Source organism: Nasonia vitripennis, chromosome 1 (assembly GCF_009193385.2).
Source record: "Nasonia vitripennis strain AsymCx chromosome 1, Nvit_psr_1.1, whole genome shotgun sequence".
Taxonomy (NCBI): Eukaryota; Metazoa; Arthropoda; class Insecta; order Hymenoptera; family Pteromalidae; genus Nasonia; species Nasonia vitripennis.
The window spans coordinates 26,747,865-26,774,405 of record NC_045757.1 but is presented as its reverse complement, the minus strand read 5'-3'; the positions used below and the strand labels follow the sequence as shown (position 1 = coordinate 26,774,405).

General features: G+C 40.9%; 1 protein-coding gene across 1 annotated transcript; it reads left to right on the top strand.

Moving 5' to 3' along the window:
* The first annotated feature begins 13,807 nt into the window (after nt 1-13,807).
* LOC103318155 (cuticle protein 5-like) lies at nt 13,808-17,673 on the top strand. The gene is made up of 3 exons (XM_008219746.3): nt 13,808-13,867; nt 14,333-14,665; nt 16,694-17,673. Exons 1-3 carry the CDS (start codon nt 13,808-13,810, stop codon nt 17,078-17,080), a joined length of 780 nt encoding a protein of 259 aa, XP_008217968.2. The 3' UTR covers nt 17,081-17,673.
* The last annotated feature ends 8,868 nt before the right edge of the window (nt 17,674-26,541 follow it).

The window sequence follows — 26,541 nt, the reverse complement described above, 5'->3', positions numbered from 1 at the left end:
ACGTGGTTTCATTTTTTAAATTATCAAATTTATAGTGATCATATTAATTTTCTGAAACATAAAAAGTAGTGTTCCGAAGGACTATTGTTTTGGACGTGGTTGGAAGAAGTAATGGCTAAGTATAGTTTTGAAAGTATAGAATAGAAAATAAAATTTTTTGCATATTCTTATTTTAGTTATTTCAGATACTAAATACTGTTTTCTGAATTTTGATGGCTAATAGTTCGTTCGTCTACTCAAAATTTTAATTATATAACAAGGGCTTCTAATTTGCACTATATCTTGGTACAAAATCCAGTAATTTGCTAGAAAAGTAAAAAACATTGTACTAAAAAAGGTGCAAGATTTAGCAATTTCTTGCGTAAATAATGCAGTTACGCCTAAAGGCCACAACTGCACATGCGTGAGAGAGAGAGAGAGAGAGAACATACACTTGAGATGAAAAAAATTAAAAGAATGCAGAACAAAAAGTAGAATTTAAGATCAAGAGCAAATAGTAGTAAACACGAATACTGTAGTTATCGGTTGGTTCACATATGACATTTTTTAATGTTGTTTTCTGCTTCTTTTAATAACTAATAATTATACAACTGTACTTTAAGTCTTTTGTAATCACTGGTTGGATATGTTTTTAAATATACGACTGTACATTTTCTAAAAGATATTTCTTTCATAATTATAATGCATAAACTACTGATGAAATTAAAAATAACAAAATTGTATACAAATCAATTCAATGAAAAATATGCTACACCTTATACGATTCAGATAATTATGTCAATATAAGTCAGCAGCTAATAACAATAAAATCTTATTTTGCAAATCGATCATTTAAGTAAAAGAAGGAATTCTCCGTTTTTCAAATGGCATGCGTTCGATTGCAAATTATTAATTATCATTTTAAATGGAATAGGCTGGCTTGAAAGAAAGTGTCGATTATTCCTTCAGGGGAGTAACTATTTTCTTTGAATTTTATGACTAACTGTGCTTTGCAATTCATTACAAAAATAAAAAATTTTATTCTATGCCGGTACAGCATTTGGAAATTTCTCACCAGCCCAGTAATTATGCTAAACGCTGCACTTGTGAACTTCACGCGATAAAGAAAAGTCTTAAAACTCCAGCCAAAAGAAATAAAATTTGAATAGTAGACTATGGACTTGATAGATAAAGGTGCTAATTACCCCTTTAAAATTAATACCTTACATTTTGGGAACTCGATTAAAATAACCTATTACATTTATTTTACCCGTACTTAATGGCAGTTGGTGCAAGAGTTCTATATTTAGAGTAGCAGAAATACAAGAGTAAATGATTAGCTATATTTGTGTAATTACATATATTATAGAAGTAATTAGTTTAACTCAATATATCACGTATTTTTATCTGTATTTCGTTCATATACTAAGCTTTGATTTTGCCTAAAACGTGTGATATAATACTACGATAATTATTCTATTGAAAAAATAGATATAAATAAAAAAGTAACTCTAATGCAGGCATTTAGTATTATATAAGTTATATTCCATGGAAAACTTATAACAAGTGCCATTCACCATCGCCTTTAAGCTCAAGTTCGTAAAATTTATTGAGCAATGCAGTTTCTCAAAAGGTTATGGATTCGTCAAATTAATAGAAATGTATGCGGTAGTTATGAAATGATCTTGTTTTGTAAAAGTAGATTGAGTTGTTTTCACGACGCTAAGTCTTTATAGTTATTGATCATAATAAAAATGTCACATGGTGAGTGTTATTAAAGTACTTATAGCCGAAAGATTTTACTAAATGTATTGACAATTTCGCATATTACGTATTTTTCTAAAAAAGCTAACGTTTAAAAAATGGAAATGTTTTTTATTAATTAAGCAAAATGTTATAGAATAATTGATAGTAGTACAATTAAAATAATAATAAAATATATTTGGCTATAACATATCTGAGACGTTAAAACAGATAAATAAAATCGAAGAACAAAAGTTCAGCTGTTGCTATTTGGTGATACAAGTATTGATCAAGTAGATACAATCATCCTTTCAATAAAGGTGGTATATTTCTACATTGTGGATATCGAATGACAAGTTGCAAATACTTGTGTTTTCTAAAACAACTTTTTTTTTATTTAACGTTAATCCATGCGATGGTGTTACTTTCTCAACAACATTCTGTCACTTTATAGTGCTATTTTTCAATGCAAAATTTATGCTAACCTGAGAAACATAAGTTCAAATGACACAAAACACGAAAAATACTGATCGAACTTTGAAATTTACTGCGAAAGTTGTGACAATGGAGGATAAAAAAACGTACTGCGGTAAAAGTAAAATTACATCGTTCTCACACAGTCGACATTTGACGCTTGTAGGTGCACATAAGTACGAGCGCGTACAATTTTCCAAGTATGTGGAGTATGTAACACCAAGGAAGTAATGGAATGCATACTTGATGTAAGAAGGGTGGGAGAGTGGGCGCGCGTGCACACGCCTTTGTGATATTGACGAAGTTGCGCGACGTCGTTTTTGTATTTTACTATCCACACTTCGCGTTCGTTTCGATCGGCTCCTTTTCACTCTGCGCTGCTGCTCCAACGTTCGATTTTTCGGACGCAAGATTTATTACTTAATTTACGCCGCCAATCGCTGTTGCGGAGGAGACGCAGTGAAAATAATAGTTGTAAAATCGTAATTGCCGCGTATTTATTCTAGGATTTTTAGTGAAACACGTTGCTACTGGATTTGATTTTTTCGACGGGAGCTATAAATTTTGCTTCAGTTTCGAAATTCTAGGGTAGCAGTAGGAAAAAATATTTTACTTATTTTTACGTATCTACATGTATCGAGAATGCCAAACCTGCATTGTAAAATATTATTTTTAGTCCTATGGCAATAAATAGATCAAACTCATACTGTTGCTTAATTCTGCTTAGTTCTCTAGACTTAATGCTGCGATATTTCATTTAAGAGATAAGATTGGTTTTTCCGAAAACGAAAATTAAAACCCAGCACGCATTCCAGTTGCGACTTTTATAAAATCGGGGTATATATGGGGAATTATACGGGAAAAATGCCATTTTCTGGTTGGAGAAACCGAAAAAAACAAATGTTGGAGCACACTCCCGTAACTTTTTTGTTCTTATTGTACATGTTTAGAACCATGCAAAACCACGTTCCAACATCGAAAAAGTGCCTTGTGACACTGTTTTCTATGCCCTTCAAATTCGTCGAAAAATAGCCATTGTTCAAGAGCATGCACCTAATGCATAAGGGCACAAACAGAAAATGTATTACGGTAGGAAGAGAGTACGGGAAAAGAGCTTGAATTAAAAAAAATGCGTTGGAAATGCTTGATTTGGTCAAAAGTTACGCACAATTGAAAATGCGGAAAAATCATGAAAAAAGATACAAATTTCTTGACTTTGAAAAATCCTGCAATTTTCAATTGTGCGTAACTTTTGACCAAATCAAGCATTTCCAACGTATTTCTTTTTAAATTCAAGCTCTTTCCCCTTTTTTTCATTCTACCGTAATACATTTTCTGTTTGTGCCCTTATGCATTAGGTGCATGCTCTTGAACAATGGCTGTTTTTCGACGAATTTGAAGGGCCTAGAAAACAGTGTCACAAGGCTCTTTTTCGATGTTGGAACGTGGTTTTGCATGGTTTTAAACATGTACAATAAGAACAAAAAAGTTGCGGGAGTGTGCCCCAACATTTGTTTTTTTCTGTTTCTCCAACCAGAAAATGGCATTCTTCCGTAGAATTACCCATATAAACGAAGTAAGGTAATCAGTGCAGCGAGAGTTAATAAAGCAAAACATCGGCATAGGAACCTTTTAATAAGAAAACCACGCAATTAGCATCGCTACATATTACGTATTTTGTAATATCATACATGTATCGATACCGCGAAAATTTATGTGCGTGAACAAGTATAAATCTTCGAGACAATATGAAAGGCCATTGAAATATTTTCTTCAGTTATAAAATCTCGTACCATACACGGCCAATAGTAAGAGTAAGTACAACCGCGGACACGCTCTAGTGAAAAGTCATTCTCCCAATCGCAACAATAAGTTCTTGCGATTTGTCGCATATTAAAAATTCACCCCGTTGAAAGTGATCAAAACAATATAAACTGGTAATCGCAGCATCGATGATACGTGAAAATTTCAAGTATAGCCACGCGCGCGTGCAGCTCTCGTGAAATTATTATCAATCGCTCTATGGGAGTCGGCAAAGTGCACATTCTCGTGTCTCGGCAATTATCCAACGCTTTATAAAGTTTATATAAGATCGCGCCCGAGGGAAAAATTCACGTCGATGGTCTAGAAAACACTTGCGCATTAGTGCGCCTATTTGCGAAGGCATATATAGGCATGTGGCTTTGGGGCGAGCGAAGATTAAAATTTAATTCTGCGTTACGCCGGCAAAAGTGTTCTTGAAAGCGAGGCAGGAAACGCGAATAGTTTCACGAAGAAATGTGTCAAGTTTATGTTTTCGTTTCATTTTTTCCTCTTTGTTGTCGTCTTTATCAATGTTTTAGTGCGTTTTGCGGTACTAGAGTTATAATAGTAGCAAGATTGGTTATTATGTATAAATATTAAACGTTTTTTATACTTTGAATGACAATAACTATGTTACGATACTATTAATTATAATAATTTTTGTACCTGTATTAACTAATTTGAAAATATGATGTTGCATTACTTGATTGCAGTAAAACAAGTCTACAAAGGATAGTCAGCATACAATTCAATCATTGTTATCTAATCCTATGATTTGTGCTAAGAAGATTACGGTTATAGTCAGTAAGTAAATATCTTTCGACTACGTTCATTATCCCGAAGCTTTACTTTGCAGAATTACACTTATTTCACGAATAGATCCGAACCGCCTATTCGTTACATAACACGCTAACTAAGGAGGTACTTAAACGGCTTAACCCTCGAATTATCAAGATCATGTTTAGAATGCCGGCTGCCAGGTTGGGGTCGCAGCTGACCCAATGTAACTTTTTCTCGATCGGTTGCATGTGATTTTGATTCATTTAAATACGTCTTTAGAAACGATTCCATACAGCTATTATCATATGTCTTGAGCCAGATTAGACTGATTTAAAAAACTATAAAGCATTAGCATCAAAGATAAGATATTTGAATTAAAATTTATTAAAAACAATGTACTTGTTGACTTAATGAAAATGGTTACAGCTCGCTAGACATATATGTGCGAGTTGAGAAATAATTTATGGTGTATGCGTATGTTCGATTGCGAGTCACCTTGCAACGGTACATGCTTTAAAAAGTAAAAGGGACCAGGTCAGGTTTTCCTGGTATTTACAACACAATCCGAGGCTGCCTTATTAGCCACGAGGCAGACGAGGAAGTGAAATTCGAAACTCCTCTTATCGCGACAAATCTCCATTTATCTCTGGCTACATTAGATTTTACACGTGTTAAAACTCGAAGTTTCTTCAAGTGCAAGTATTCTGTTTCTATGCCGGTCAATTATTTTCGTTTCAAGAATTGTAACTCCGATTGATTTTTATGCAATGTTATACCTACACGTAAAAAAAGATAATTTATATTTAAAATCGAACATTTTTTTTCAATAATTGTAAACATTATTAAAATTTGTCTCGTTGGTGAATAAACAAATAAATAACCGTACTTATTCAACTAAAAATGAAGAAAACGTATGGATTTCATATTTGGTGTAGCAGTAGTATGAGTACAGGGACTAGTCAGACAACGATCTCTTATAGTGCTACATAGATGAGCTAGTCATAAGTGTCGTACATGCACTTTTTACGCTTCCTTTTACAGCTAACCGCAAAGGCATAATATAGTAGGCCGAAAATTTAATTACTAGGATAGCCTCTGTTCACATAGACTGCGCCAAAACGTACTATACGCTCTCTCACTTCTTATCAATCAATGCGCGTTTGCCCAAGAATCATAAAGAGGCGCGAACGCGTAGGATAAACATCGTAAAAGGTAAAAAGTGAAATTGTAAAAAGAGGCCAGTCCACTGCTCGAGTTCTCTCTCTCTCTCTCTCTCTCTCTCTCTCTCTCTCTTTCTCTCTCTCCCATATTATGGTAACAGCGAAATTGCATTACGTCAATGGGTAACCAAACGTGAGCATTGTCGGCTACCGGTGCGCGCAGCCGTTATACAATGTTCTCCCGACAAAACGAGCCTTGCGGCTGCTAGACACGTGTGTGTGCAATGGTATCATGATTCCGTGGGATAGATGGAAAATAAATTCTCTTCACACTTTGGTAGTTCCATCAAGGTCGCTGATGGTTTTGCATACTCGTTGGCTAATGAGATGTATCAGTTGCAATCCAGACTGAAATTTGTTTACCTCGATATTCTACGCTATTTATGTTGGTGGCTGAAATTTGAAACTTGCGTTATTAATTAATTTTGAAAGTATAGAATGAATGGTCGTAACGAAGGTTTTTAAGCGATGCACATAACATAAAGGTGATAATAAATTTTAATAAATCCGCTAATTCCGAAATACGCTTCTGTATTGGTAAAATTTATCGCAATAGTACTTTTTAAAATAGCCAAATAAATGTACTTGGGTATACAATGTTCATTCTGGAGCAATATAAATAATGAGCATGTAACGAATACTTGCTCAGTAATATAAATTGTACACATGCATATAAGCGTCAAAGCGTGCAAGCGATGTGAGAAAACACATGCTGGGTATAAGATTGTCAGTACGCAATATAAATGAAATACAGAGGGTATACGACATCAGAATGTGTTTACATATTATATCCAGCACACAAGCTTAACGTCTTATCTGCAATGCGTACTTTTTATAGATTTAAAAATTTTGCCAAGTTTTACATGCAAAATTATGAATCCCGGATGCTTGCACTTTCTAATTCGTAAGTGTTTGTTTTTGGTGGGCATGAATTATGTGATCATTGATTAGCAATGATCAAATATGCGCATAATCGCATTATATTCCAAGCGATAGTAAAATATCGCGTATATAATACTTCCTTCTACTTGCTCAGTTCGCAAATTGTTTCATAGAATTACAAAACTATTATACAAGTTTAATCATTATTTCGAAAAATTATCGAAGAAAGGATATGATAGATAACAATTAACTGAAAGGTAATCGAATGACTTTACTATTACATAAAGCACGTAAAGCAGATCAATACATTGGGAAATCTCCCGTGTCCAAATTCGTGAATGCGACAGAGGTGGAGATATAGTATTTAAATGTACAGCGAATATTCAAAGTGTCATTTTCCAAACTGGATTGAAAATACAACATTCTAACCGTCGAGCTAATGGAGCTATAAGATCGAATGTAATAGGCTACACCAAAAACTGGCTTTTGGAGGTAAAACACGCTCACAGTTTTGCAAAACGTTATGCACGTCTGTTATTACAAAATTCGGATAAAACCCGTAAGAGCAAATTTTACACATTGATGTACGCAAGAAAATTCACTATTATTATAAAAAAAGGTTCCAATGACACCTGAACGTAAAACTCTTGTCTCTAATACTAAATAACAGAAGATCCAAACGAAAGAATCGCCTGATTCGCGCAAATCACTTGCCGTTCGTGCAGAGGAAATTCCATGGCGCGTGACGTGCGTGGCACAATTCATAAGAATGCTTCGCCGCATCGTAATAGCTCTCGACACTCTGGGATTTTGCGAAATGCCTTAGAGAAGCTTATAGGCGTAAGTACGCGCCGATCCCCTTTTTTGCGCTGCGCCCAAACGCATAAACTTCGCGCGAGTCTTCAAGCGATATATCGAGCGCTCCTGTGTGTGTGTATACCTTAATTGAGCAAGGACTTGCATCGAGGACGAGCGTATAGCAAGGCGGTAACCGAGGCACGCTCGTTTAATTATACCGAGCCCAATTACTGAGTGATGCTCGTTTGATGCTTGCATGAGGAGAACGAGCGCCTATCGATGCGCTTGGTAGTGGTGGTCTTAATTAACGAGCTTTTGGGGTTTGAAGAATCTAAGCTCGTGGAGGTAACGTTAGAATCCAGGAAAGTTATCGTAGATTAAAATAAATACATTACATTTTTACCGTTCGAGTCGTGTGCCGTGACATGATTAATTTGTTCTCGATTGTATTTATGTAATGGTTCGTTTTCGTGTGACATTGATAAAATGGTTGCGACGCTGTGCCTCCCAACACAGGTGCGCAACACCTAGAGCCTCGCATGCACTAGGATTTTTCTAAACGTAGGATTTGACCGCGATCATCACGTTTGGGAGAACGCTAGGGAGAGGGGAAAATGATCACACACAATGGTTAAGTTTTATTGCACATGTATTTCGCCCAGCCCTTCCCTACAATACGGTGGCTGTAGTGCCTCCCGCGCACAGTTTAGCCACGCAGGGCTTACACTGGGACGCTTAAACACGAGCCACGCTCGTGCAGCAGACGGCTGGCCACAGGCCCAGGTCCAGTCCGCTGACGGCTGACTCTCTCTCTCTCTCTCTCTCTCTCTCTCTCTCTCGCGCGCGCGCGCGGGCTATGCCTCCCGCTTGTGGCAAGCCCGACCTGCTGCAGCCGCGCAGCTATAGGGTCTTGCGCTGTCTCTATCTCACGCACACGCGTCTCCTCGCACTGTTCTCTCTCTCTCTCTCTCTCTCTCTCTCTCTCTCTCTCTCTCTCTCTCTCTCTCTCGCGTGCGCTGGCCAGACGCCTCGCGCAGAAGACGTCTTGGTGTGCGCCCGCACTGTACACCAACACCCTGGTCTCTCGAGTTCTCTCTCTCTCTCTCTAGTGTGCCCGCACCACACTCGTCTCACTCTCGAATATCTCTCTCTCTCTCTCTATCTCTTTCTCTCTCTCTCTCTCTCTCTCTCTCTCTCTAATACTTTCTTACTCGCTCTCTCCCTGGTGGACGTCCGTCGGTGCTCCCGCCGGCGCCTCCCTGACTCTCGTGGACCTGGTGACGGCTAGCTTCCTCGGCTCTCCCACGCCAAGGCTGCTGGTTGCTCTGGTCCTCCGGACAATGATGGCGGACTGGCTAGCTTCCTTCCTCTCGTGCGGATGGTTGCTGGCTCGTCCGGGTGTCGGCACTTGCTCGTGCCAACGCGCTGCACCTATGACTCTCTCACACTCTCACACACTCGCACAACCTCGGGAGACTCTCCCGATTCTCCTCGCAACAGAGGAGGCCACGTATCTCTCTCGCACGTCGACGTACTCCGTCGACAGTCGTGAGAGAACTCCCCGATTTCCCGCTCGTTCTCGCGCTCACTCTCCACTCGCGCTCGTCGGGCCCGCGCATCTTCCTCGCGCCTGATTGGCTGGCAGTCCGCGCGGATAGCGAGTCGCACATCGGCGCCCACTGATTGGCTCGCGACATGCGGAGGACCAATCAGCGCGCGCGCCGTCGAGGCTCACTCACGCGCCAACGATGCTCACTCTCGCGCTAACGTGGACGGTTAGCCGGCCCGTTCCTCGAACTCGAGGTCAGGCTGGCACTGACAACAACAATCCAACTCGCTTGTTTCTTCCGCGCACTCAGAGCTTGGCCGCATCGAACGAGATTCCTCGTATCGACGCGGCTGCGACGTTTGCAACGTCGCAATCCCCTCCCCTTAACAATGCTTCCTCTCTCGGAGAAGTTGGCCTTAAACCTTTTACTGGGTCCTGGGTCCAAACTTTCCTCTTTTCGCAGCATCTCTCCAGCTCCACTCTCTCACTTCCTCTCTTCTCCATTCTCGCTGACTCCTCTCTCGAAGAAGTTGGCCTTAACCCTTTCACTAGGTCCCAGGCCAACACTCTTCTCTCCCCTGCACATCTCTCTAGCACTACTCTCTCACATCCTTTTCTCTCCACCTCCGCTGACTTCTCTCTCTTCTCATTTCCTTCCTCAGCTCTCCGTCTTTCTAGCATTGCCATTTTTCTCCGGCAATCTAAACACAGACCTGAGTGGCTCACTCGTCTGCAAAGTTGTCATGATGTCTGTGGCAATTGCCTACGCGCAGGACATTTCCTTCGTGAATGTCCTTTTTGTTGGCATGCCCAGCAAATCATCTCCGGGCAATTCAATGCCCGGTGCCCCACTTTACAGCAGGTGAAGCACGTACCATCTCCTCGCCTCTCCCCTCGAGCCACGGCATTAGCGGTCGGACGCACCAGGCCGCGCCATACGGTAGCTCTCTTTCTCCTCGTTGAAGCTCTCTTTCTCTCACTCGTCCTCTCCTCAACCTCGATAGAAGGCAACTCGTCACCAGGGCCTGCATGCTCTGTCCTCTCGACTGCAGCGGCTCTCTGGGTCTCTCCTTCCTCCTTGTACGCCGCACCGGGAACGCGCATCTTCTCCGCTGGCAGCGGAGGTGCGTAACGGCTATCTAACTCTTTTAGCCGCTCCCAGCGTCGGCCGTACCTCTCCAACTCCTCCCAGCTGTTGACGCACTTTTCGCCAATAGCTCTCCGGTATTCCGGAAGGAGGTTCTGATATGCGATACGAAGCAAATCACGTTCGGATGGAGGTCGGCGAAAGCGCGAAGCCAGATACTGAAGACTCGCGATATACGCCGCAATCTTCTCTTCTCTGTGCTGCGTTCGCTTGCGCAGATCTTCCTCCAAATCCTCCCGACAATACGGAACCATGTATCGGCGACGAAAGGCCCGGCAGAACATCTCCCATGTTCGTAGGCTCTTTCTCTTCGCCCGATACCAGCGGCTTGCCTGCAACTTGAAAATGCACGGCAACACCGCTAGCAGCTCGCGGTCTGGCACCGCTAACGCTACTCTGCACTCACACAGTCGATCAAAGAACTCCTCCGCCTCCTCGTGATCACTCTCGCCCGAGAACTGGAGCTCCCAATGCTTCAGGAACTCCAAAGCCCTGAGCGAGTCGGCTGATCTTTTCCGGCGTTCGGATGACGTCAGGTTCGCTGAGTTAAACTCGCAGCTCGAGTTAACTTCGAGCTCGCTGTCACTGCTCAGCAAACCTCTCTGTCTCCGTCTCTTTCTCGACGCACTTTTCTCTCTCCTCTCACTCTCCTCCTCCGACTCCTCTTCCGCACTCTTCTCTCCTTGTCCACTCTCCTCCTCCGACTCCTCTTCCGCACTCTTCTCTCTTTGTCCACTCTCCTCCTCCGACTCCTCACCCGAGCTCACACAGCTCCGTTGCATACTCGGCCGACCTCCAGAGTTGCCCCAAGAGACGCGGCGTCGCACCGTTTCGCGCTCTGGCTCTAGCAACTCTTTGTCCGCGTCACCAATATCACTCGTGAACACAGACGGTCTGCCTCTCAGCTGGTCTAGAGTATCTGGGCGAACTGAATCAGCCATTTTGACTGGGGCTCGCAAACATGGCTTTCGCCCTATTCGCTCTTCCTCCATTTTACGCGTCTGTTCTATCGCCTCGACCCGTACCTGCTCTCGCGCCGCCTCCCTCGCCTCCTCACGGACTCGTTGCAGCCGCCGCTCATGCTCTAGCGTGGCTAACTCGTCCCGCAGCTTCGCTCGAGCTTCCAGGAGGGCTTCCTCGTAAGCTTCTCGCCAAGCTACAGAAAGCTCCTCCTCAAAGACTCGAGCTCTCGCATCCTCAAGAGTGAGTCCGCATTCTTCCAACTCTCTCACACGAGCGTCTCTCTCGCTGCGATCGACACTCACTCGGCTCGCATAGCCGCTGTCTACGCTGACGTCTATGCTTGAGCCCGAGCCTCCTCGCAACACATCTCCCTCGGCCACGTCACTGACTGTGCTGGAGGTTGCGCAGGCCGCGGTTCTTGCTATCGTCCTTTCGGACAACCGCAAGTAACCTGGCCGTTCGCACCTCGGGATCACAGTATACACACTGTCTCTCTCACTCGAGCACAAACTCGAAGATCTCTCTTGGCTCTCATTGTCACTCGACAACGAGACCGAGGAGTCTCCTTGCTTCCGACTATCGTCGAAAAGCTTTACTCGCGAGCCCCGCCGACGACGCTTATGACGTACTGTGTGCCAGTCGTCGCCGTTGGCTGACTCGCTGTCGCTAGAGCGCACGCGTCGCAGCACATCTCGTGGGGACACGGTAGAGCCTCCCACGCTATCACGTTTAGCGTTGGGCTCTACTCCAAGTCCCACTACGAACGGCCGTTTCGTCAGCTGATTCATCGCACAATATGGTGCGACTTCAACAGCTGACCACTGATCGCTGAGCTCTCTTCGCCGTCTTTCTCCACACGAAAATACGTCAGCAGCTTGCCTCGTGGCCCGCTGCGCATCTTTCCGTCGCTCACACTCCGCGCACTTTACACTAACACTCGCGAAAACACTTTACCTCTCCCTTTCGATGATCGCGAATCCCCACAAGGGATGCCAATTGCGACGCTGTGACTCCCAACATAGGTGTTGCGCACCTGTGTTGGGAGGCACAGCGTCGCAATAGTTCACATCTTGTAGTGGGTAACTCTAGTCTGGAATGGACAAATCGAGATAACTCAAACTGGTAGCACCTTTCCTTTAAACTTGAACTATTTTGGTTTCCGTATCCATTCCAATTTTATTATATAACTGTGCGCTTACAAAATTATATGCGCAATTATAATAAATTTAATCACAAAAAAGGTACAATATTATAAACTTTAATAAAACTTTGATCATTAGAGACAGATACAATACTGCAGTTTTTCAATATTCAGTAGTAGGAAATACATTGATGCAATCGAAAAAAAACGCTAACTCAATAAGCGAGTTTTCCGGCAAAAAGCGCTAAAAAAAGAACTGATACAATGTGTCTCATAACAAGACCTAATTAAGCTCTTAGCTAAAGGCTTTTGTAAAAACAGTCGCCGAATACGCCGCCGCGGAGTCTCGAAAAACTTCGATTACCGTAATATTATAATAATCCAATCATTACAGGTGCAAGTAACAGCCAGAAGCAGTGACTAGAAAAAAAAAACGACGAGGGGGAGCACAAGCCGCACACGGTTTAGGCGCGACGCCGTTGAATTAACCTTTTTCCGGTGCGGCGCGCATAACTTTCACGCTCAAGCTGCGAAACCCCAAAGCGTCGCGTGCGCGCAGCCGTCCTCCGGTCCATTGCTCTCGGTGTAGGACCCCCCGAATACAATAGCCATTAGGCAATAATTATATCGGCGGACAATCGTCGGATATATAAAGCGAACTAGGCCTTCCTAGCCTCAGAGTCGATAAGAATCCGTGGTCTCAGTTTGACATACGATCCGTTGCTGCGACAAGTATGGAGTTTCCCGTGAGTGACGAGAGAGAAAGAGTTGTTTCTTCGTTTGTCAGACAGAACAGAAAAGCCTGAGAACGTATCGTCGTGCGTCTGTCTGTTTACTCGTCCACAAACGGCCTCTATTTTTTCGTATCATCTTCTTCGCGGCGTAATACAGTGCGAGAAGTCGTTGTTGCGAAAAAAACGTTTGATTACTTATACGTTAGCTTAATCGTGTTACATCAGGGGATCGGTATAGCTTGCAGTTGTGCGGACGCATCGATATTATCTCGGTGAACCATCGTTGTTGGGCGTTATTGAGGAAGGAGATCGGCTTACAGAGTGGCGTTTAAATAGTCTGCACCGCTGGGAAAAAGGTCTCATTGTACGGGATCTAATTGATCGGATAGTCATCGTTCGGTCATTCGCTGGAGTGAAAAATGCATCGATCGGTATTATATCTGCATAGGTATCGCGTAACGAAGCTGATCGTTTGCACTCAATACTCATCTTTATTTACGATCATTTATTTTTTATTGACTCGAACTTGATCAGATAAATTAAAATTTGAGTTGTTGCTTTTGAAAGTACGCGTATTTGTAACAGTGTTTGAGCATGTCGGCAAAAAAAGACACTTGCCATATTCCGGAACATTTGGAAATCAAACGACTGCCGGTACCGCAAACGTAGAACCAGTATAGAAACTAATACCTCTAACATAAATTGCGAAATCAGACGCAACGAAGCCCGGGCGCACTCCTTGATTACCGCTGAATTTCCACAAAATCGAATATTACGAACTCCTACGCGTTATTTCACCAACGGTTTCTTTCGAACGGAAAAAAGTGAAAACCACACCTGTTAATTATCCGCGCAGGATTTTCTTTTCACTTTTATGATAATCATCCGCGAGTATCAATATTATTCAATGATAACCAGTCTACTAATTAGCGAATAATAACAGGTCTTCCACAACGATATCTGATATTCGAATTATCAAATTATGTAACGAACCAGACGGAATCCTATATACAACATTGTATAACATTTTTTAGCTCGCTTTCGGTCAACGAATAGAATACACTGAAAATAAAGCAAATCTCAAACTCGTAATATAGAAAATTAATTTTCCGTTTCAAGGTGACGTTCGCCATCCTGCTGCTGTGTGCCTCAAGCTGTTTAGCCAAGCCTTACCACCGGCCACCAGGCTACTATGCGCCTGCACCTGTCGGTCACGACGGTCGCGTCGTCGACACGCCGGAGGTCGCCCAGGCCAAGGCCGCCCATCTTGCGGCCTTCTCGAAGATTGCTGCCCGGCCTGTGGCACACTATCCCGGAGCTGATCACTATACGGCTGCTGGTGCTGCGCCTGCTGCCGCTTATGGACCTTACTCCAATCCTGGATACTTCAGCAGCAGGATCCAACACGGAGCTTACCCTTACCGCGGACCACCCGCTCCTCTCGCTCATGACGTAAGATGATTTATATTTTGGCTCTGGTTATATCAGGAGAAATCAAATCTGGATCTAAGATTGGGATAATTTTTGTGAATTCGTCGCATGATTAGCTTTTATATGAATGCGTCGCTATCGATAATTGCACGAATCTCGTTAGTGCTAGTAGACTGACGTATTTAGTTTGAAAAAGGCAATATATTAAGTTTTCAATTTTGAAGTATATAATATATAATGCATTTCTGTTGGCTGGCGATGTAATAAATTTTTCACTAAATCACTCACAATCAAGCTGGTATATACTTGACGCCTCAACAGTTTTGAGTTACTAAACATTTCCTATTGAAATTTTTTGTGGGCAGACGTGCAATATATTTGTCATTCGTGTCTAGTTGTTTCTCAATTTGTATACCAACATACACGAAATATTTCTGAAATGTGCACAGATTTCATTCTGCATACATCTATCACTGGCTTGTTTATTCATTAGTTTTTATTCAATCCTCCATTAATAATTCATCATTTCATGCATTATACGCGTTATTAATCAACATCCTATCATCACTTTGTATTTCATACATTATACACTGTTATATCGAACAATTGGTAGTTTATCAACGACTATATACTTTTCTTCACATCTCAATTGTCATTTATCATGTAGCGCAGACTGGTAAAAGATGTAACGTACGGTACAATTGTTTTTATTAAAGGATCATTACATAGATGCTTCGCTTCAACTGGGTTGACAGATGCACGTGATACATTTTCTTTTATTTTTTCAAGAACTAAGAATTTTGTAACTTTCTTTATATTTGTGAACGGATGCATAGCATAAGACCTTGAGCTAGACAATGCAGTTAAAGGGGCAGGATGAAACGGATCATATGCGGAGTATAAATAATATTTAATGACTGCTCAAGAACTTATGACTCCACTAAACATCATGAATTTCACATTCTAAACTAGTTTTCCGAGAGGGAATACTTCTTTGAAAACGTCGTTGACCTATTTTTTTTTCTGTATTTAGAATTTTTAAGAGCTTTCTAACCACACAAACCTGCCTCGGGAAGACTGATACAGACATATCAATATTCGAAGATAAGAAAATTTTCATTTACGAATCATTACTAGAAAATTCTCACGAGCATTGTTACATAATTTTTTCGGCCAAAAATCGTTACCATCTTCAACCGATATAAATCAATAACTATGTTTTGAATAATATTTTTAAATTAAAACTGTCAACTTAACTATGGGCAGTTATATCATGAGTGGGCTAACTGCAGACTTAAAAAGACGGTTTTGACAAAGGTTGCATACTGCTTTATATCTACACTCGGTGCACAGATTGTTAAGGGAAATATATTTCCTATGGAATAAGTAGCTGCACGCCATCTATCTCTATTAGTCAGAGACATAGAAAACCGTAAAGCAAAGGGTGAGCGAAACTAGAAAAGCCAGTCCAAAACTGTTTTGTTTTACGGTATTTATGTTCGAGCACTACTGTGGCTTATTTTGACCAAGCTTTATATATAAATAAAGCAAATAAGTCATTCATTTACAGACACTTTATAATTAACAAGTACGTACAATCAGTTATTAACGCGAAAGAAAAGCTTCTACTTTACTATTAGCAATAATACACAGGTAGCATAGTAACTGTCTGTTGGAGTTGTGGAAATATCTCTAGTAACTCCATATTTTTTACGATTATCGTCCAGATTTTTATTGCTATAGCTAAGTGATCATCTATTATACATGTCTGTAATCGTTCTAACTGTGCACAAACACTTCATTTAAATACTGTATTTATTTTTAAAACCTTACAGATTAAAGCATACAACAATTTTTAAAGATCAAAAAATTATGAGTCAGAAATAACTCTGTTTACTCGTTATACGTATCTTATTAAAAAAAGGCAATTCAGTATTAAATCAAAGCAAAGTGGTTTGATTGGGACTACTCTACTTGGGTCGTTCATGCTATAACCACCTGAACGATAAATCGTTCCATCCTGAATCGAAGACAAAATTTCTGTTAAAGGGTCGCGTTCTTGACACACCCGAAGTAGCTCAAGCCAAAGCAGCCCACTTCGCAGCCTTCAGCCAAGCAGCTTCCCGTGCCTACGACGCCCCTCAGGCCTCAAACCAAAACGCTTACCACCACCAGCAAAGCGCCGAGGACTACGACTCGGGCGTCTACCACGCCAACAACGACGACGACGACGGCAGTGGTAGCGCCGAGGGCTACTACGACGGCCAGGCATCCGCTCCGTATCAGGGCCCTCCAGCTCCTCTTGCCCAGGACGGCCGCGTTATCGACACCCCCGAGGTCGCCCAGGCTAAGGCCGCTCACCTTGCCGCTCTCCAGAGAGCTTCATCGCATCAGGCGGCCTACACTGCACCAAGGCCTTACTATGCGGATTATTGAGGGTAGACGTTTAGATGTAGATTAAAGATGCGTTAAGCTGATTTCGGAAGCTCGAAGCGGCTTTTCAACAGATACCGATGTTCCTTTTCTTTCTTGCTTTCTTATTTTGGGAATCAGATATAGATACGAAAAGAGAATAATTTTTTGAATTTTACTGCAGCTTGTGAACGTTTTAGTTGATTTAGAGATATAATGCCGATTTAACGAACTGATAATTTTTAATATTTGAGTATTAACGGTTGATTGACTTTAAGATAACTACTACACGATATTATGCTGTTTTAGTAGTGAGTAAAAATATAATTGCTATGAGAGAATATTTCAATAGAATAATCAGTTTTCGAAAGAATTTATTTGTAAATACAACTTTTGGTCCGGAGTTGTAAAAGTTGATTGATTATTTATAAACAAGTACGTTCTGATTTGGTTTATTATAGATTATAGAGTAGAAGATCATTTTACATACCCCAAAGGTTTGTATAATCGAGAATAATCGACACTTGAAAATGTTAAATTTAAAAATAAATTGTGAAGCAAAGTTTTAGAAAAACTTTGCTATTTCTGTGAATATATATATATAGCATAAGATATGTAATACTTAGCGATAGCTTATAGGTGTAGCCCATTACAAAAACATACAAATAATGTTATTTTCGAATAAAAAAATAAAAGTTTATTTTCTAAAAAAATATGTTGTATAAATCTTCTACCACCTTGTAAATACTGCGTTATCAAATCAATATTTGAGAAATGTAAAATACAGGTCGAACATTTCAGAAAAGATATTATGTTTTTCCTTCCTAACTAATCATAAATGAATGAATCCATATAGTATGACTATCTCAATAGTGTGACCAACTCTGTTACCTTCAGAACGATCAACCGTGAAATTTTGATAAGAAAAGTTGTGCCAATATCTTGATACAAGGGCGAAAAAGGTACAAAGTAAAGGTAAAAAGTTTCATTTTTCTTTCATAAGACAATTTGTCACGTACCTTCTGTGCAATGGCAGCAATCGATATTTGCTTCCGAGCGAGGTTAACCGCAGATCATAGAACACTATACAGGTATGTCTGAAATAGAGATAACATTAAGAGGTTTATTCGTGGGTAAAACGTAAAGAAATCTCTCAGCGTATGGTTACGATTACAACTTTATGAAATTCCTGAAATTGACAAAATTCACACGTTCATGCATTGGTGTAAAAAAAAACCTATATTGGCAATATTCTCGCCTCCCTGACTCAACTAAAAGCGTATAACTTTTCTTTGGAAATCGACTAGACCGGTAGCAATTGCAATTTTTGCGAGATTGACATACATATCGGGTAGAAGGAATTCACGGCAGGAGATATTTTTTGTCCTTCCTGGGCGTTTGCCACTGTAGCCGTTTTTTCTGCAGATGCCATGATAAACGATGTCGAAAGATAATAGTGTAGCTCGGTAGGTATACACGAGTCGCTGCTGAATTGTGTAATAATACGTGACGAATGATTAAAATGCATGGTACATGAAAAACCAGCGTAACAAATAGGTTCTGATTTGGATATTCGATATATCCAACTCGTGCATTGTACTTTTTCTGCGCTGTTTTTGTTAATTGATTTTCTATTCGACCTGTTCGTTGAAAAACCTATTACGCCGGAATGCTGGTGAGTGTAAAAACAGAATTTCAATTTTTTTAAAATCTCAAAAATTAAGTACCCATAGTGAGAACATAAATAAATGAAAGCCTATTTGGTGCAGGCCAAATAAACAAACATGTAACTATAGACACATTCCTAAATGACACGGGCCGCATATCATAAAGTCTAGGCCCATGCAGAATACAATTATATAATATAAAACACCACATAAGTATATATAAACCCGCGAATTCTCACTGATAGCCGCTATCTAAAGAGTAAATAAATCGATCAATTTCCTCGGTAATCGACAGCTTTACCGAGCCTCCTTCCTGAAAATGACCGCGACAATGAGTTCAGCCTCTCCCCGTATCACTTCTGCGCACACCCACACGTACGCATACAAACTTCCGTTCCGTTCGCTCGCGACTCGCGAGCCTTTTCACAGCGCGCGCACCATAATAAGCATATTGGCCATACCAGCGCGCGTTCCGTGTATATATATATATATATATATATATATATATATATATATATATATATATATATATATATATATATTCGCAATTACAGTGTGCGTGCGCAAATACGCGCGCCGTGCAGGACTCACCTATAGCGCCCGGCAATTAGATTTTCCATTGTCCGCGCGGGGTGGTGCACTTATACGAGCGCGCGCGCGCATATGCAAATGCTCGTCCCGCCCAAACGGCGACTCGCGTAACAACGTGTGTGTGTGCTGTATATATCGTTTCGCCGATTATGCGAGCGCAGCCGCCGTCGTCACCTAGTTTTATTGTCCGCGGCCTCGCGAGGAATCCAGCGTGTTATAGTTGTCTATACAAGGAGGTGTGTATGTCTGTATGTCCTGTCTGGGATGTTGGAGAAAAGCGTGGAAGGCTGCGTGGATCGAGGGAATGCATATCTTTATGAGCGTGTGGTTTAATAGAATAGAATATCAGCTTTCGATACTTATATTTCTTTTCGATAAGTTACTGTCGGTTGATTTTGATTTTAATAGACGTGAATTCGCTTAGCTGCTCAAAGTTTGAAATATTTTAAACGTTATTTTGCAGTAGTTTTATCCCAATACTTTATGTGTATAATTATATATTATAAGAACGTAAATATGAGAAGATTTTGAAAGACATTTTTCTAAATAACATACTACAATTTCATTTTGATTGCAGCTTATTTTTCAGTCACAATCATGATACATTATAATATGTGGTACATGATTATGAATCGGATTTTCACTAAATTCAATTGCCGCTCAAGAAACAAGTTGTGTGGTTGTCTTGCACATTATTTCTCAATTATCAATTAGACATCGAATATTAATTATGTCTGCTTTCGGACAATTGCATAATTCATTGGTTCCACGCTGATTGTGAGAGCTACTTGATTCGAGATAAACTAAGTTGTTGCACATAAACTTGTAAACGCCGGGTGTAGATAATGCGAAAAACACCTTTGTGTTAATACATACGTACCTGTAGACCGCTAGAGCAATATAAATTATTGATACAATGTAGCGTTTGCGCCACTAACTCACTATGTAAGCGCACCATGTCTCTAACAGGTTAAAATAGTTGACGTCTAATCACTTTTTTATTTTCCTCGTATATAGCAATGCCTAGATATAGCAGTGTGCCACCAATGATAAAACTGCCTCATTTGGCCTACTGCTTCGGCCTTTCTTGCCATATATAATAGCGCGCGAAGCGTATCTGAAGTCGTTGATTCCAGTTAGGTCATTATTAGTGCAAATTTGTATTTGTTATTTAAATAGCGTTATTTACATAAATAAAATAAATAAAACGTAATATTTAAACCGTTACCAGATCAGCAATTAAACTTTAACTTTTATAGCTAGTTAGTGCTGTTAATAAGTATCTCGGATACCCGGATATATCTATACTTATCAGCCTATTAACGATTTTCTGTCTAGAAAAGCGAATGTCAATCAGCATGCGTGCTTTGGCCCTGAAAATACGTAATAATATTTTTGCAGCATCAAAATCAGTACAGATTAGGGTGAAAATAAATTTCAATCGACAAAAATCTTCAATCTCTATATTTACCGTGATCAATTTAAGTATAGAACTGCCATATCAAAATTCAGAGCACAACCTCGATTTTGCTCTTATTTCAATCGAACAATGCACGAATGTAAACAAAAAATCATTGCCCAATAGTCTGAAAAAAGCATTTCTGCTCACACACACAGCGCTACACGGAGATAATTTCTTTTCTCCGCAAGTGCATAAACACGCGCATGCACACATTGCAGAAGCCAATGACGCAACTCTCGCAAGCAACCCCAGACCTATATAATTGTGCGCATGTAAATGCAAATGCATTTTTTTCGAAACGCGCCGTTATTTTTCTCCTGGCGCTGTAACAGTGCAGCGCCTGGCGCGACGTTTAAAGGGAAAACGCGCGCCGGCCAGCATATGTGTGTCACAATATCATAAACATGCTCCGCCTAAAGTACGACGCCTAAACGCGTATATCTAAATCAATTATGCGAAGGAATGCAGCGTCGCGCCGTTGAAGAAAGAGAGACGCGAGCTTTTGAGAGAAATGAGAAAACAGCCCGATGCATGGAGCGCTGTTTAATACTGCCAGCGCGTGTTTGTCGTTCATTCAATCACTGTGTGTGATACAAGGGACTGTGTGCGCTGTGAAGTAACGATGACACGTTGCGCTTATAATTGTAGTCGTAAAGTGCATTGTGCGATCGTTGACGATAAAAAAGCGAATAGCAAATACTATCATAGTTTAGAGTGGAAGTGATACGTGCTAAAATTTTTGTTCAAAAAGGTTAAATTATAAAGTATCAATGGTTTTATACTTGCTGATTTAATATGAATTAATTTTCGATTCGTGATGTGGGCAGTGGGAGAGGAAAAATTAAGACTAATAATAAAAGCAATAAATTGTACATACAGAAGTTTGGAAAGAAAATCTTGCTTGCGTTACAGGCCAGGTTAAAATGTTAAGTGATCGGCGCGGTATTTCATATCTCGTTGACCAAATTACCCAAAATTACATGTTTACAAAATAACTCGTATATAGTTACGAAAAGTGTATAGGTGTCGCTGATTCTGTAATTATATTTTAACGGGCACGAAAGTAACCTTGTATCCGATTTTAATGTGCGTGTTATTTTTAGTACCATAAATAATGTTTCATCCTAATTATCGCTTAGAGTTTATAATTAAGCTGCGTATTTAATGAATGATCTGAGGCCAATGTACGCCTATTGTTGCACACAAAAATTATTTCTGATGTACTGGATTACAGAAATTGACAAAAAAAAGCGAAAACAAGAAAATTTTGAATATTTATTTTTATCGCGATGTGGTACTAAATATACCTATATAAATTTTTTAATTCCTATTTCAAAAAAGGCTTACAATTTTTTATTTAATGTCATGATTAGTATAATTTCAGATAATTGTTTGACTAAGTATTTAACACTATATGAAAAAGTCGAAAAGCAGTTACTAATTATCTTTCCAAGCATAGATAGCGATTCTTTGACGTCACATCTCATGACGTTAATAAGATTTTGAAAAAGAGTAATAGATTCATTATAATTTTTTCATGATATTACACCATTTATAAAGTATTTCATATTACTCAATCAACATGACTATTCGTAGATGTGCATATTTGAAATGAGACAGAGTTTAGTCGAGATGCAATTCTATTGTTCTTAACACTTCCTTGTATTTCACTAATCATACGTCGTAAAACCTTCGTATGGAACGAGGAAAAAGTGATATCGTAACCGCATTGTGCAATGATATTATAAATTTTAGAAAAATGGGCTAAAGTAATTTATAAATATATTAGACGAAATTGCTTCACCAGCACAATTTTAACAATAGAACCTCCGACAAAAGCTGTGTGATTACCATTTTTTTTTATTGTAACATGGCATTTGGAACTCGAAAGTTCATCGTCTCATCTACGCAAGCCTTCCACGCTGCCCTATCTTGTGTCAACCCCACCCAAGATGCACCTCTCCGATCGACACCCACCCGTCCTATTTCTACTAGATCCGCTTTTACGTTGTCCTCCCATCTACGTCTAGGTCTACCTAGAGGTCGCGTTACCATCGGCCTGCCCTTCATGACACGCGCTGCCGTACGGTCGTCTCCCATTCTCGCTACGTGCCCTGCCCATCCCAATCTGCGCGATTTTATTATTCTGTTAATATTTGGTGACGCGTACAGATTGTGTAACTCATCATTGTGTAGTCTCCTCCATTCCCCGGTTTCCTCATCTTTCTGCGGCCCGTATATTTTTCGCAAGACTTTATTTTCAAATACCCTAAAACGGTTGTCCACCTGCTTAGTGAGAGCCCACGTTTCGCATCCGTACAGAACCACCGGCAGTATTATTCTACTGTATATTCTTATTTTAACGTTTTTAGACAACAGCCTCGACTTAAGTAAATTACTCACGGCGTAGAAGCAAGCATTACCCGAATGGAGTCTCTTATTTATTTCGACATTAATCTCGTTTCTATCATTTATGGTCGTACCCAGATACCTGAATTCGCTAACCTTTTCAAAAGTAAAATTCCCAACTCTGAGATCTTCCTCCCCTCTGCAGATACCTAGCTTATCCACAATCATGTACTTTGTTTTTGATTCACTCACTTCTAACCCTGTATACTCCACCGCTTTTATGAGGATTTCCGCGTTTCTTACTACCGTTTCTTACCACCGTGTTAAGGATAAAATTGGTCCAAGGATCTCGGCAATAACTTGAAGTCGAACACAATTTGAAGAGTACAATATTATAGGTTAAATCTTTATTTAGGAATATAATCACAAATGAGTAGCGGCCTGTATCACGACCAACTACTCGCACCAAGGGTCAGAGTGCATCTGACTGCTATCGATCCTTCGTCGATCTGGATCGCCACTGCCCCCCACCTATGCTAATTGCCGCCTAATACGCCGCTGATGGCTGCCGGGGCGTCGCGGAGAGAAAGAGAGAGAGAGAGAAACCAAACTTACCGCGCGCGAACCTTTAAATCGTACGCATGATATCTTACACATAAAGGGCCGTCGCCACGCCGCCTCGCTCCTCAGCCGAGAACGTGCCACGGCCCGCCTTTCGGCTTCCCCGTGCAACGTGGGACCCTCAAAGCAATGGAGCAAGCTCCCCTAGGGGTCGAAACAGCCTCGGGGCGCCAAAGCACCCCTAGCTGGGGGCCAGAAGCCACAGAACTCCCAAAATTGGTTCTGCGCTATGGGAGCTCGGCCAACGCGCGCGCCCGTCTTTATCGACATTCACTGTACATTACGCACTATCCCGTTCTCTCTCTGTCTGTCCGCTCCCCCCGCCGCATCTCCAAGGTACATATCTATATTCTATCCGTAACACACCGTTTCTTACCACCTACAATCCCCCAGTATATCCAAATCATCTGCGTTGCCTAGTATCTGCGTTGTTCCATTAAGCTTGCGCCCAGCTGGCTAACCTGCATTTTTCTAACGGCATACTCTAACGTTAAGTTGAACAGCACCGTAGAGAGCCCATCCCCTTGTTTTAAACCATCGCGTATCATGAAGGGTTCTGATACATTACCGCCTACTCGGACCTTTTCCGTGCTTCCGTTCAGACATATTTGAATTAATCTCACGAGTTTTTTCGGTACACTGAGAAGTACTAGAATTTGATACATTTTGCTTCGCTTAATAGAGTCGTACGCCTTTTTAAAATCTATAAATAGTTGGTGTATGGTTTCGCAAAATTCCCACTTTTTCTCTAACAACTGTCTTATGGTAAACATTTGATCGCTCGTCGATCTGTTGCGCCGAAATCCGCACTGATAATCTCCTACTATATCTTCCGCGAATGGAGTGAGTCTAGCTTGTATTACGTTTGACAGAACTTTGTAGCACGTTGCTAAAAGTGAAATACCCCTATAGTTATTGCACTCTGTCTTATCCCCCTTTTTAAAAATCGGTATAATGATAGATTCCTTCCAATTTTCGGGTATTGTTTCATTTTTCCAGATGGCACATACTAGTTTATAGATTTTGAAAGTGAGCTCGACGTCCCCATATTTGAGTAACTCAGCTGGTATAGAGTCATTTCCCGCGGCTTTATTGTTTTTTAGTTTTTTAATCGCGGCCTCTACTTCTTGGTAGCTCGGTTCCTCCACGTGGGGTTCAGCAGTGTGAATTTCGTCCCCTAATTCTTCGCTATTTTCGTGCACGTTTAATAATTTATCGAAATAATTTTTCCACAGCGACAGTAATTCGTTGTCATTTGTTACGATGTCCCCGTTTTCGTCCTTCATCAATTGCGCTCTACTCCTAAAACCCTTTCTGATGGCGTTAATCCCTCTGTACATTTCGCGGGGGTTATTTTCCTTACTGTTAGTTTCTATTCTCCTAATAAGATTCTTTTGATACTGCCGCTTCTTATTTCTGTAGATTGCGCTCGTCTGTTTCCTTACGTTAGAATACTCTTCTACGGACCTATCGCTTCTATTTTGTAAGCTATCTAATTTAGCCTTTTTGCGCCTTTCAAACCAGAGTTCGCACTCTTCGTCAAACTATGGTTTGCTCTTTGGCTTTTTCTTTCTACCCAGTACTTTGTTCGCGGCCTCTTTTACCGTTTTTTCGATGTCCCCCCATAAGCTATTCGGTTCGTCATTCCCCTCCGGCGATGTGTTTGCTTCTTCAAGTGCCTGAAACCTGTTATTAATTTCTATCTGGTACCTCATTCGCTCTGTTCTATCTCGTAGTTTCTCAATATCGAAGCTTTCTACCTTGTTTGCTCGCTTACTATTTTGATTCGCTACTAGTCTAGCTCTTAATTTGGCTACTACTAGGAAGTGGTCCGAGTCGCTATCTGCCCCTCTGTAAGCCCTTACGTCAAGAACATTAGTATGACGTCTTTTTTCAATGAGGAAATGATCAATTTGGTTCTGTGTGGCCCCGTCCGGCGATGTCCACGTTGCCTTGTGTATGTTCTTGTGCTTAAAACACGTAGTTTTGATTATAAGATCTTTTGCCGCCGCGAAATTTATGACCCTAATACCGTTATCATTGCTGGCTTCGTGCAGGCTTTCCTTACCTATAGTAGGCCTAAACATTTCCTCCCTACCTATTTTAGCATTGAAATCGCCTAATACTATTCTTGTGTCGTAAGACGCGAACTGGTCGATTACCTGCTCTAAAGTTTCGTAATAGAGATCCTTAGCTTCTTCTTCTTTGTCCTCCGTAGGACAGTGTACATTAATAAATACATATATATACCATTCACCTTCGATAATGATGTACGAGAGCCTATCATTGACGGATTTGAAACTTTTAACCGAATGTATGATGCTTTTGATGACGAGAAATCCGGTGCCTAGAGATCCCCCACTCCCGGCCCCATACAGGTACGTGAAGTCACCCGATGCTAGTACTCCGCCATCTGGCCACCGCGATTCCTGTATTGCTACCAAATCTAGATTGTACCTATCAGCTTCCTTTACGAGTTCTTTAAACGCACCTGCTCTGTATAGACTGCGAACATTCCAAGTTCCGACCCTTAAGTCCCTTTTGGTTCGGTTTTGATTTTTTTGAGTCATGATTTTATGTTAAACCCGCGCGCTTCGGATCCTGTTCCGATCGCAGGTGGGTCCACCGTTCTAGAGGTGATAACCCCCATACCTCTCTTGAACTAAGTATGAGAGCTTTCCGACTTTGACGAGGACAGTGTCAGTTCGTCGTCAGACACACTACGGTTTCATTTTCGCATCCTAACGCCCCCCTGCAAGGCAGCGCGCCTTCGCTGGCATCGTTACCGCGTAAGA

What these genes read in the sequence shown, in the direction of transcription:
- LOC103318155 (XM_008219746.3), top strand. Translation starts at nt 13,808, where the DNA reads ATGTCGGCAAAAAAAGACACTTGCCATATTCCGGAACATTTGGAAATC. An exon ending in TGGAAATCAAACGACTGCCG is followed by an intron (nt 13,868 to 14,332) that starts GTACCGCAAACG and finishes TTCCGTTTCAAG; the next exon opens with GTGACGTTCGCCATCCTGCT. An exon ending in CCGCTCCTCTCGCTCATGAC is followed by an intron (nt 14,666 to 16,693) that starts GTAAGATGATTT and finishes TTTCTGTTAAAG; the next exon opens with GGTCGCGTTCTTGACACACC.